Consider the following 13,440-nt stretch of genomic DNA (forward strand, 5'->3'; position numbering starts at 1 on the left):
GTTTTATGGCGCTTGTGAAACATACAGTTTAAGAGCCGCGTCGCGTGGGCGGGCGCGTTTTGAGCACCTGCTGGAGGCAGACGGGGACGTGGGGACATCCCTCCTGTCGTGCCGACCGGCGCACCTGTTCCGAGACGAGGTTTATTGGCTCGGGACAGAGAAAAGCATGCCCACACAATGGCCCTGTGTGGTGCAGGTGGGAGAGCTTAAAGCGCCAGCTGGAGGCAGAAAGGAATTTGTTTCTTCTCGCTGCACCCGGTGGCGCTCCAGACCAGTCAGGTTAAAGGTTTGGGACGAACACTCACGGACACACACAGGGACACTTACACTCAAAGAAAGACAGAGACACACTGACGGCTGTTTGCTGCGTTCATTCCTGTTAGTGTGTTGATAAATGAGGGAATTTTTAGAAAGCCCTTTTAGACACAGTGGCTTCACTTTTTATTTCCAATAATCACACCATTGATTCACTGCAGCGAGTATAATAGTTCCTTTATACTGAACCAATTAATGTCAGTGATTATATAAATTGATTATTACAATTAGGCAAATGAAAATGCAGTTATCACATTATGAAGATAGAAGGTCTTAGTGAAGCCCAAAGTTAGCTGGCTAACTCACTAATCATCAGAAGTTTATGTGTTTCATAATTTCATGCACACACACACACTGCTAATCTATCATGTTTCCATCTTATATGTTGAATCATGCTCTAATTTGAATAGTCAAACACATATTTCCTTCTCTCTATGTACATTGTGATGTATTTGCATATGTATTGCTGTGACGGGCTGCAGGGCAGTGTGTGCTAATGAGACTTGATTGGTTCAGTCGGTGAGTCGCTCCCCTTGTTTACTGCCACCACCGGTGTGACTGCTGTGAGACACGGGTCGTCCTGATAGGAATGCAAACAGCGCAGCTTGCTGAGAGGCACCGCTGCTGTACAGTGGGTCGCTGTCGAATCAATTATTTACTTCACTTAAGCCAAAGGGTCCATTTTCTCGCTGGTTTCTGCTCACTGACATGTCGCCAAACAGATTTCCACTCAGCCGCTGCTGACAGCTGACACACAGCTGCAGTAAAGAGCCGCACAGGGCATGCGGGTCGTGCTCGGAAACGGTTGACCAGCCTGCCGCCTATTACTCAGTGCTCTTTGAGAAGTGCCAGCAGAGAGCCGAGGAGAAGAGTCAGGTGCAGCGTCTTCAGTAACTCTGTTGGAGATTTGCTGTCTCCTTTGTGCCCCATGCTGTCAGCCATTGATTCAAACCAGGCTCGTTCAGGATAATACGTTTGCTGGAGCAGTGCTCAGAGCAGATGTTTGCTCTCAGTCTTTCATCGCCACAGAATCTGTAGTTTTCTTGCATCAATGAAATACACACGCAAGTGGATGTTTCCGCTACTGTCTAATTTTAGCTTCGGCAAAGATGCAATTCAAAAACAAAAGCGTATGGCCTTCTCTGGCACTTTTTCCTGCTCCTGACGTCATCATTTTAGCAGTGGCTGCCTTGACGCTCACTAAAGCACAGCTAGAAGCATAATTCAGTCCTGGAGTGAACTGTAACGACTTATTGCTTCAACCGCAAACTCGGAGCAAAGCACGTCGCTAGCGCTAGCAGATCGACAACTTTGTCCGGCTCATTTTCTGTAACCCTGTAAAGCATGGTGGAATTACAAAGCTAGTAACCTAATTAGCAAACAGCTGACAAGTTAGCTAGCTTGCTAATTTCTCTGTGCTCTCCTGAGGCAGCACTGTTGCAGTACCCACCAGTCCAGAGAAAGATTAGCTAGCGAGCCAGTGACCCGTCTCTGCTGCAGTTTTGTTGTTTTACTCGTCAAATGACCTCACCTATGTCTGTTCTACTCCTATTCTGTTTCTATGTTGACAAATGGTGCATTGGCCCGTACGTTACTTACACCAACAAAGGTAAATCCCTCTATACACACACAGACAACAGAAGGAAACACTGTTCTGTTCTTCTGTGCAATTGGAGATCTTTTGCTTTGTCAGCCATAAACAATGCCACAAACATTCCTCTCTGAACACCAAAAGCGATTAAAATTGGTTGAAAGCAAGACCAAGGAGTTTCTCATGGGGGAACGTGAGAGACTTCTGAATCTCCGCAGAGCCCTGACGCGCTTGCGGTCCCTTGACAGGACGATGAGATGAATTTTCACAAGTTTCCCCCTCCTTTTCTCAGCAGTCTCGCCGACAGGGTGACGTTGCTCTGAGCCTGGCCAGACCTCAGATGCTCGTTTGTTAATTTTCTTGTTGTTCAGACAGACAGACAATGATGTGTTTATTCTTGTTTCTGGTGTTTCTCTCCCAGATTCCTCTTCATGTCCACTCAGACATGGATACATAAACACACACAATACAATATTTAACTTCCAGATGATTTTGTCTGAACCTCAACGATTGACAGTTCAAGCCTCAACCCTGATGCTTCATGTGTCGAGCTTTCTGTCCTCGCTCAGCAAATACAGTTCACATATGTATGTCTTTAAATTCTTCAGAAAGAGATTTGATTATGCTTCCAACTGATTGTTTCATTTTTACAAGAGAAAGGCTGTTAGGAAGAGGACTAAACAATGCATTGGTTGAGCGTCACAATATCATAGATGCCTAGTTTGGGATGTGTTGCTGGAGCGTATCCAGTGAGGAGCAACAGCTATATCGAGTGCTGCAGGAATGAGTCCCAAAATCCAGAAATGAGTCAGCATCTTTTCCCCGGTTCCCTCGTCTCAAAGTCAATGTGTTTTTTTGAACGGGGATTTGGTTAGATGCCTGAAGTAAGGTCTGCGGTTAACACAAGCTTAAGAGATTTGAACTTCTTTATACGTCAATAAACAACCCCTTCTGGGAATTTAAACTTCTTTCTTTGACAAAGACACCAGCATCCAAACTCCTCAATGTAAAGTTTTCTGGTTTGATCCCCGGGCAAACCACTTCAACATGTGGAGAAAGACGAAGCTCCACAGCTACATAAAGCTACGCTACGTTTGTAATTAAAAAATAGTGCACAGACAATTCAATAGTAGACCAAGTGGATCTTTCAGAAGCTTTGCAAATACAATACCTTTTTGAAAGGTGTTGAAACATATGTCTTGTGTTTTCAAGGAATCTGGCTGTGGTTTTTGAAACAGTGTTTAGAAAGAAAAACTCTATTTCTGAGAGGTTGGGAGGCCTCTGTGGGTGGTCTTCCCAGCCTGTCACTGGCACTCACAGTGAGCCCAAGTCTGTAATAAAAAGAAAACTTATTTGGGCGTTTCACTTGTCATCTGGCACTCCGGGTTTTGTTTTGTTTTGTTTTGCATGCAGCAGATTGAAAATGAACAGGCAGAAAGTTCTCTGGAAAAGCACCTCCCGACACCTCGGCACCACGGGGAAGTTTGATACCTGCAGTGTCCTTCAGCGCACGATGCTGCAACGCCGAGGAGAAGATAACATGGTGTTGGTTACACGGCTCAGTGAGAGCTCAATGTTATGTGTTCCAACATCAAGAAAAGTGGTAACTACTGCAGCATTAGCACTACTGATACGTGAAACAGTACTGTGTATTGCGCATGTGAGGCATTCGCCCTGTTGTATAACTTCCCCCTCAGGTTATTCGTTCCAGGGGTTTCATGTGTTCAGCATGTCAATATTTTCCAGGAATGCTCCATCCTCTTTGTTGCGCTCCTTGTCATCAGATAGATCCCGCTGCATGGAGCTTTCCTCTCAGGACTCACAGTGGCTGTTTGCGTTTGAGCTCAGCCAGCAGCTCCAACACTAGACTTCACTGGAACAAGAGAAAATCAATTTCATTTTTTGCAAAGCGCCCCTTCGCTCCTCTAACGCACCTCCAATCTAAAGCAGATCTCAGAGTAATATAAGCAGGCTTCAGCTGAGGACAAGAAGGTATCAGGGAAATATTTGTTCTTTTTTCTTCTGCTCAACTCGGCTTTCCAGTCCAGTCGAGAGCGATGCGAGCCAGTGGTCTGATGATCTAAGGGTTTATTATTCTCTTTTTTTCCCTGTAAGATGAGACTTTGAATGCAAACAAAACGGTGCTGCGTGTCGAGGTGTTACATGTTGATTCAAGCTGAACCGCTGTGAGCTCAAAATATCAGGTGCAGGTCCCGGCCTATATTTCATGATGGCCTACTTTGTTCTCCTCTGACTATTTGGTTATTGCTTCAGCCCGTTCACAGCAAACTCGCTGAATAAAGTCAACCCTGTGAGAGTAAAAATGCGGCGGCGTTTAAATCCACTGGATCCTAATTCAGCCTTGTTTTTTATTGTTTTTTAGCAGCCGATTCAGAACAAATCGAGGAACAAGACTTCGCCGGCATGTGCCAGCGTCAAATACGTGCACTAAAGTCAAGTGTTGTTGATCTGATGCAAGTGGGTTGATTGCTTGAAATAATTATTTCCCGCAGAACACCAATGTATTGAGAAAACGGGAGTGAAATCACTGCTGAACCTGAACAACGCTTATGCTGAAGCTTGATGTGAAGTTTAAAAAACTGACCACCTTGGTTTTGTGTCCCTTTTAGATCGAAGCAGAGAAACGTGCACAATTCTTTTGCCCACACACACACACACACACACACACACATGTTGCATTCATAAAACCATTTGAGCCCACTTGTTTATGGAAGTCTCCAAACCAATAACAGCAAAGTCGTGACAAATGTTGCTGCTGCTACTTTTAAACCTGGAGCTCAGTGTTCTCATCTCGCCGTCATGAAACCCGTCGTAGTTTGAGCGCTCGCAGCAGCATCCTCTCGTGTTGCGGTCATGGTGCTCATTTTAGATCTCAACAAGACTCGCTGTCGGAGTCTGAGGCTGCACTTAGGCACAGCGGTGCTCTGAGCTAAACGCTAACGTCAGCACACTGACAGGCTCATAATGACAACGTTAACGTGCTGATGTAGAGCAGGCGCATTGTTTACATTGTAACTCACCGTCGCGAGTTAACGCGCTAACATTTAATAATTGGCACCTAAAGGCACAGCTGAGGCTGATGGGAAGGTGATTAGTTTTGCAGGATATTTGGTCATCAGTCAAAGTAATGGGCTAATTAAAAATTATACCTGAAGATGACGCCAGACAGTGAAAAGACAGGGGGTCAAACTTATTAATATTCATCCTGAGGGACATGCAACACCAGTGTTGTTTAGTGTTGTTGTCTTCATGTGGACGATTGTTCCCTCTTCTTTCAGAATACCAGAGTGCTGTTCAACGTCCGCGTGGTGGGAGGATCTGCATTTTACAGCTACCTGTCTCCTCAGGACGGGCGGCCGCTCTACCACCCCGCTGTCGACAGGTGAGGCTGTCAGAAAGTCATGAAACACACACACACACACACACACACACACACACATATACACACACCCACACACTCTACTGACTCTTATTCCAAACCTATTCAGACAAGCCCTGCTCCTCTGGATGTGTTAATTGTTTTTTCACCAGAGTTCACTGTACGTGTATCTTTTTCTCTTTATTATTGGCTGTTGTTCTGTACAGTTTTGGGGCTGTTGATTGCTGAATCTTTCTCTGCGGCTTTAGGGTGTTAGGCCAAGTATAAATGAATAACCGTTCATGCATTAATAGGTCCTGCTGTGTTTTTTTGTGGACACATCTCTGTATTCCTGCAGGTGCAAACACCATCAGCACGCGGTCCAGGGTGACTGTTATCGTTGGCTGTCTGGACACTTCATTATTCTATTAGACGAGAGCATTATTAGATTACTCTAAATGTGTTTTTATGTTGTGGAATTACTGCTCCATGATGGTCCCAATTTTCCACGCTGAAATGACCCAATGTTCCCACAGGCTCTTTCAAATTTTATCTGATGCAATCAATAATAATGCAATTTGAATTTGCTCTAATCTCATCAAGTGTTTCTTGGAGGCAACAACCACAGGCCAGGCAGCCAGTTACTGGAGACATTTTGACGTAAAAGCTGATGTGACACACTAATGTGACTGTTTAAGATGTCCAGCCCATTTTGATGACCGTCTCATCGACACAAATGTTTTTCTATCTTCTTTTTATGCATGTCATAAAACAGATTTTGCAGCATTGACTGAAATGTGCCGACATTCTGTCCCTTCTACAAAGCAGTACACTCGTGTGACAGCGATTCACGTGCAGTGAATCGCTGTTTCAAGGGGGCAAGGTCTTGAAAAGACTTCCATTTGTGTCGTCGCTAAGAGCAGTTCATTCGTTGAATGGCGCTAATGTGGCAAAAGCTTTTGAAATCTTTTTAAATGCAAATGTGCTGCACACTGTATCCTAGAAACTAATGTAATGATGGAGATTGAACTCTAATGACTCAGAACTATTCTCTTTCCTCAAGTCACCCCGACTCAGCGCAGGAATGTACCGGTACAAGTGTTTCAGTCTGCTTTGTGCACGGCTGTCTGTGTTCATGTGGAATACTGTGGTCCTTCTAGCAAAGAGCATATTGACGTAATCCTTGGCTGATTTTACCCACGCTAACATTGTGTCCTTAATGGATGGCAGTGTCTGTTAGCCAGGCCACCACTGCCATGAATCCCAATGGCTCTGGTGAACTCTTTTACTTCACCTCTAGCTCCACCATGAGGTTGGCAGGTGTGATTTCTAGTGAAACCTCTTAGAAAGCTCTTGGATGGATCGCCAGTACATTTAGTGCAGACATTCCTTCTCCCCTCAGTAATTGTAATAACTTTGATCCTCTAACTTTTCATCTACTCGTCAATATGTCCTTATGACCAAATAGCTGCTAAACTAATGTCATTCAGCCTCAACTGAACTTTGTGTTGCGTGTTAATTAACAAGCGTTAGCATGCCAGCGTGCTAAACTAAGATAGAAAACCTTGTATATACCCGAGTGTGTTTCTCAAAAGCAAAAAGATCCAAATCACTGCGTTATAGCAAGTATGCTAGCCGACAGATTTTAGCGTTTAGGTCAGACCATTTTTGTGACTAATTTTAGCTAACGGAGCTGCTAGCAAGGCCGTAGAGTTGCTCTCAAGTGTCACATATAGCACAGTTTAGTGAAAACTGTGTAAATAGGCACATTACCATTTCTCTTTGCTTCAACAGTTCCCTTTGAGACATGTTTGAGACGCTACTTGTAAGGTTTGAGTTGAGCTTTGCTTGATGTGCGTCCCCTTACGGTAGCACCCAGTCACGTTTATTGTTGACCTTTTGAAATGGTAGTTTGTGCAAAGATTATCATTACTCAAGAACCACTTAATGCCTTTATCTTCAGCTCCCAACCACTTCCCACAATGTGGTCTGAGGTGTGATTAGGAATCCAGGAAAAAGAAGTGTATACTTTCAGTTGAGAAGTGTGGGAACCATGTTTTGTTCTGACGGCTGTGACCAAAACAAAAGGCTATCGTGTATCGTTCAATATTATCTTGATTTAGCTAAACATATACAGCTAAGTCCCCATCACAATCTCACACAGTTACTTTCTCCCTCTAACACAACAGTCGTTTAGTCATTCCCGCTTCATTGAGTTCTGCTGTTGAACTCTGCCACCTAGTGGCTAAGAAGCCTCAATACTAGTGTATACTAGTTGATGGACTTTGCGCGCTGATGACCTTTCACCTTGACGTCTTTCAGAGCCCTGAAGCTGTGCTGCTCGGGAGGAGCCCCACACGTGAAGCTCATCATCGAGTGGGAGCACAGGATCAAAGACTGGTCAGTACGCTTCCTGTCGCAGACCACCATCGGTCTACTCTCGCCTTTCTCTGTGTTGTCCTGACTTGAAGCTGCAGTGTATATTATCACCACCTTGTCGTGTCCTGTTTCCACACAGCCTGTTTGGGAACATTCAGGAGGAGGTGGTGAAGGACGCGGACAGCGTGAGGAATCAGCAGCAGCAGCACGTCCAGCAGTACAGCTGCACGTTGGACGAGTGCTTCCAGCTCTACACCAAAGAGGAACAGGTAGTCTGTTGTCTTTTGATACCTGCAGGAACCCTGACTGTCAGCCTCCGGGAGCCCTGATCACCTTACGTCACAGCATGTTACTGCTCTTGTTAACCATGCAGACAGGCGAGAGCTACAAAACGACCCAAAACAAGCCGTTTACCCTCGTATGCAACACAATTGTCCGAATGACAACAGATTTTGACTTTCTGCAGCAACTATTTTGGCGATTTTTCAAAGCAGATGTTTGAACAGGAAAAGTGTGAAACAGTTGTCTAAATATATACATATATATAGGATGTCAAATTCAAATAAAACATGAAAGATTAAAAAATACATCAGGTCTTCAGTTGATTGACGCTCATGAGTTTGACGATAAACACAGTTGTTATGTCATGTTGCACACTGTCCGTCAAACAACAAGAAATACAAAGTTATCAATACATTTACACAAATAATAGATCATATAAACAAATGATAAAATTGAAATGAAGCGTTATTTAAGGCAGGTTATATTCATAATAAGGGAATCATGTGGACTTTGTGTCTATGAGCACCGTCAGTGTGTGAAACACAGGAAATGCAAACGTTGTGCAGTTTAGAAAAAAACCTTCCGCACGGCTTGAAAAGCTTCTTGTTGCACTGAACTCCTGAAATACAAAGACAAATGAATGAGGAAGTATGCAGCCAATTAAGCCGGTCATTACTATCATCACTGCAGTGAAGGCGAGCGTCAGTTCTCTTTACCAACGTGCAGCTCAGCCCAACAATAGTAAACCTTAGCGTGTCGCTGTTGACTGTGAAGTATGAGGTGAGTGTTATTTCTTTGGCCACATGTAACACCACACACACACCTTATGTCCTGTTTCTTCCTTCTTTCCTTCTCGACTGCTGTCGAGCCGATTGCGTGGGATCGGCTGTGACACTGCTGCTGTTACCTGGTGCCACCACCCAGTGGCGCTGCAGGCTCAAGCTCGGCACTGCAGACAGTCTGCGCTGGTCCCAGTGGACCAGTGATGCTCTCAATGGGCCCACACGTTTGACATTTTAGTCTGAAGGAACAACAGCTGTGTGTTTTTAGTTTGCCCGTCGGTGCTAGAAATGTGAGAATCCCAGACTTGATAACGTCCATCATCATATTGCAGTCACAATATTAGCCATCCTCTCACAGCCTGTGGGACATCAGAGGGAACACTTTGGCACATTAGTGAGACTGTGTTATTCTGTCTATCTAAGCCTTAAAAGATGAAGAGATAATTTCATAATTATTGAATCTCTTCTCCTCTTTTCCCCGAGGTTAAGTCCAGACATCGCCTGCAAGCGCTCTCTCACACACACACACACACACACACACACACACACACACACACACACCTCTGAGGCCAAAAACAAGGGAAACAGTTGTTTATAGTTAACAGACATTGTTCACATCGCTCCAACGCCAATGAGACCAAAACCGTTCATTCGCATCAGGATTAACTGTTGAACCAGAACAACAACAGAGCTCAGGCCGTGATGGCAGCATTAAATGTAGCACTATTGCCTTCGAAGTGTCTTTTCTTTTGTTTAAATCTTTCAGCATTACCATCATCTCTTGAAGTACATCTGGGAAATAATATTGTTGCTTCCCTGATCCTGACATCCAGCATCTCTTGATCACGTGGCTTGTGGTAAATAAGCGTTTAAGTTTTCATCAAAGCACCTCTCAGAGAGCGAGGCTGTGTGACTGGAAGAGAACGCCCCCGACCAAATTAAATCACTCTGGAGTCTCATACACGCCACGGAGGGACGGGATGTCTGAAGGAGTTTTAGCATTTTTATTTTCTTTTCTCTTTTTGGATGTCGCCAGTGCAGAATCATTTTCTAGCTTTCACACTAGTAAGTAGACATGCTAATGGTTGTTGTTGAATGCAAGAAGTCTTTGCTGCAGAATATTCAAGGCGGGAATCACTGGAGAGATGTGGAAAGAGATTTAAAGTAGGAGCCACGGCAACAGCTCTGATATTAAATTGAATTACCTTCATACAGTGATGAGTCATAACACACTGTAATTAATCTATGTCTCATTAATTCATCTATATCTATTCAATAATGTACAGAAACCCAACATTCCCTCAGGAGCAAGCACAGATTTACAAGAATATGACTCTGTTGAGCTTTCTGTTGACCGCCCTCCTCTCTCTCCTCTTCTCTCCTCTCTCCTCTTCTCTCCTCTCTCCTCTTCTCTTCTCTTCTTTCCTCTCTCCTCTTCTCTCTCCTCTTCTCGCTCCTCTTCTCTCTCCTCTCCTCTCTCCTCTCCTCTCTCCTCTTCTCTCTCCTCTCCTCTCTCCTCTCCTCTCTCCTCTTCTCTCTCCTCTCCTCTTCTCTCTCCTCTTCTCTTTCCTTTCTCCTCTCCTCTCTCTCCTTTTCTCTCTCCTCTCTCCTCTTTCCTCTCTCCTTTTCTCTTTCCTCTCTCCTCTTCTCTCTCCTCTTCTCTCTTCTTTTCTCTCTCCTCTCTCTTCTTCTCTTTCCTCTCTCCTCTTCTCTCTCCTCTCCTCTCTTCTTTTCTCTCTTCTCTCTCCTCTTCTCTCTCCTCTTCTCTTTCCTCTCTCCTCTCTCCTTTTCTCTCTCCTCTCTCCTCTTCTCTTTCCTCTCTCCTCTTCTCTCTCCTCTCCTCTCTTCTTTTCTCTCTCCTCTCTCCTCTTCTCTCTCCTCTTCTCTTTGCTCTCCTCTTCTCTCTTCTCTTCTCTCTCCTCTCCTCTTCTCTCTCCTCTTCTTTCTCCTCTCCTCTCTCCTCTTCCCTTTCCTCTCCTCTCTCTCCTTTTCTCTCTCCTCTCCTCTCTCCTCTCTCTTCTTCTCTTTCCTCTCTCCTCTTCTCTCTCCTCTCCCCTCTTCTCTCTCCTCTTCTCTCTCCTCTCCTCCCCTTTCCTCTCCCCTCTCCCCTGTCCTCTCCCCTCTCTTCTACCAGCTCGCCCCAGACGACGCCTGGAAGTGCCCCCACTGTCAGCAGCTGCAGCAGGGCATGGTGAAGATGACGCTGTGGACGCTCCCGGACATCCTCATCCTCCACCTGAAGCGCTTCAGGCAGGTGGGGGAGCGGAGGAACAAGCTCACCACGTTCGTGCACTTCCCCCTGGCGGGCCTGGACATGACGCCGCACATGGTGAGCCGCAGCCACGCCCCCCACCAGCCGCCTCTCCAGCCCGGCTGGACGCAGCCCCGCCGGCCTGACCTGGCTCCTCCGGACTTCCTGTACGACCTGTACGCCGTGTGCAACCACCACGGAGGAATGCACGGCGGACATTACACAGGTCTGAATTACCTGCAGGAGTATTTATATCCATTTGCACGGCACCTTTTATAAACGTTATAAAGTTCTTTTTTACTGACGCAGGGAATAAAAAGTCAATAGAGACCAAAACGTGAAGGATAAAATCCGATGACAACAAATTAAACAGACAGCAAAAGGTTTGGACTGACTTGACCCTGGTGAAACCTCCCAGGTGGGCGGATCTGTGCGACGGCACCACTTCAATTTAGTTGTGCAGCTCGGAGTCAACAGGAACACCTGAACCTCGGGCTGCCTCATTTTATCTTGATCAAAAAAAGGCACTACTAGATATCAAAAACACATTCGGGCTGCCTGAAGCAATCCCACAACAGCGTGCGTCAGTGAGAGCTTACAGGTGACATCCCTGCACAGGCAGGTTGCCATGGGAGCAGGGCCGAAACTTCACACCTTGATGTCACTAAAAATGAGCCATTAAAGTGACACTCACGCACAGTGAATGATGTGTGACGGCAGGGATGAGACCAGGAAGGAATATTATGAAGAATTTGAGTTTGAAGCTATTTATTTAAGTTTTCAAAGTTAGACACCCAACATCTTAATTAACAGATGCTTTCAAAAACAATCTTTTTAGTATATGAATCAGCGGTGCTCCAGGAGTGCCTCTCATTTATCCCACAGTCGTGTGCTTGCAGCCTTCTGCAGGAACTCGGTGGACGGCCAGTGGTACAGCTATGACGACAGCAGCGCCGAGCCGGTGCCTGAGGCGGAAGTGTGCACACGTGGCGCCTACATCCTCTTCTACCAGAGGAGGAACACCATCCCCCCGTGGTCGGCCAGTTCCTCAGTCACCGGTTAGTCCTTTCAAATCCTCTGCAGCGGCTCGTTATGTTGAGAACGAGCGGGTGGGATCCTTCTTCGCATCCTTTTGACACAACACAGACATAATGAAGGTAAATGTGGGAGTATCTGTACATCTCACACCATCATTATCCACAGTTGGGCCTGCAGAGTTGTTGTTCTCCCCCCTGTAATTACAGTCTGTCAAGTTGGCTGATGCACCGCTTTGTATCAGCGGCGGTGTGCGTTTTTATTGCAGTGTCAATTCTGTGAGCAGAATATGTTAGTTACCCACTTCTTTTTCCACGACTAAGACGATGACGAGACGGTACTAAAATGTAGTATCGCTTTATTTGTGTCACCTCCCAGCCTCTCTGCCCTTCTCTCTGTGTCAAACACACTCCAGCCTCTCCGCCCTCCTCGTGTCAGTCGTGTCTAGTGGATAATGTTGAGGTCCGAGTGGTGGATTAACACATTTTTGATAAGTTTTCTAGGTGGATGGTCTGTCATAACAGCCTGGATGTGAGAGACCAGCTAGCCTCAGACACAGTAACAAGATAAAACTCACCAAAACTGCTCTTTTCCAACTGGTTGGTCCAGATAAACTCTCAATTTATCAAGTTAGAGTTCTACATTTTTTGTTTTTGTTTCCATTTGTAACATAGAGAGACATTTGATGAGATTATAAAGCTGCCAAAATGAAAACCGTTTTTAAAAAACCTCCAGCTGCCAGCAGACAGAAGTGATGTTCATGTTTCAGCCTAATGAGGGTGTTCACAGTCGGGTGACAACACTGATTATATCCTGTTGTCACATTTCATTCAGCGGTGTGCATCTCACCGTGACGCTTGCTGTGAGAAGCCTTCTGACTCTCTGCACACGGCTTGTTTTTGGATAAATTATTAATGCAAAAAAAAAAAAAAAAAACACCAACCGCCCTCTTATCTGCTGTTTTGCAGGTTCCACCAGCTCATCCACCTCTGACCACTGGCTGGTCCGGCTGGCAGGGGGCAGTAAGAGGGGCAGCGTGGCGTCAGGAGGACCCGGACCTCCGGGGCCCGTTCAGGCCCCAGAGTCTCCTGAGCTGCCAGTGTTTGGAGACGAACCCCCCAAAACAAGTAGGGATCTGGAGCGGCGTCTCCATCATGTCCTCGCTGTCTCCACATACTTCATGTGATTGTGTTCAATGTGAAGTAGTTGTAGTAGGAACTGGTTTGCATAAGCAGTACTTACTCTGAACAGTACTAACGTGCATGCTGCATCATTTCCTGTCAGTGACTATATAAAGAGGTAGTTTTAGAAGGAAAATGAAGTAAATAAATTGCATTTTATAAATATAGCACAGAAACAAAAAGATTCATGTAACTCGTTGGGATTGTGACTTTGTATCCGTATGCCTCCAAATATGTATTTCTAC

At 45.4% G+C, this 13,440-nt stretch overlaps 1 protein-coding gene across 2 annotated transcripts in view; it reads left to right on the forward strand.

The window, feature by feature from the left end:
• usp43b (ubiquitin specific peptidase 43b) overlaps nucleotides 1-13,440 on the forward strand; it is a 67,827-nt gene that overhangs the window by 51,385 nt on the left and 3,002 nt on the right. For both annotated transcript variants that reach the window (XM_068578985.1, XM_068578986.1), the window contains 6 exons: nucleotides 5,206-5,309; nucleotides 7,608-7,685; nucleotides 7,804-7,933; nucleotides 10,863-11,205; nucleotides 11,879-12,037; nucleotides 12,983-13,141. In XM_068578985.1, coding sequence (XP_068435086.1) covers nucleotides 5,206-5,309; nucleotides 7,608-7,685; nucleotides 7,804-7,933; nucleotides 10,863-11,205; nucleotides 11,879-12,037; nucleotides 12,983-13,141 — 973 coding nt within the window. The remainder of the gene's footprint in view (nucleotides 1-5,205; nucleotides 5,310-7,607; nucleotides 7,686-7,803; nucleotides 7,934-10,862; nucleotides 11,206-11,878; nucleotides 12,038-12,982; nucleotides 13,142-13,440) is intronic.

The sequence above is a fragment of the Clinocottus analis genome, unplaced genomic scaffold (assembly GCF_023055335.1).
Source record: "Clinocottus analis isolate CAN_PGR_092001 unplaced genomic scaffold, fCliAna1.0.p SCAF_16, whole genome shotgun sequence".
Lineage (NCBI taxonomy): Eukaryota > Metazoa > Chordata > Actinopteri > Perciformes > Cottidae > Clinocottus > Clinocottus analis.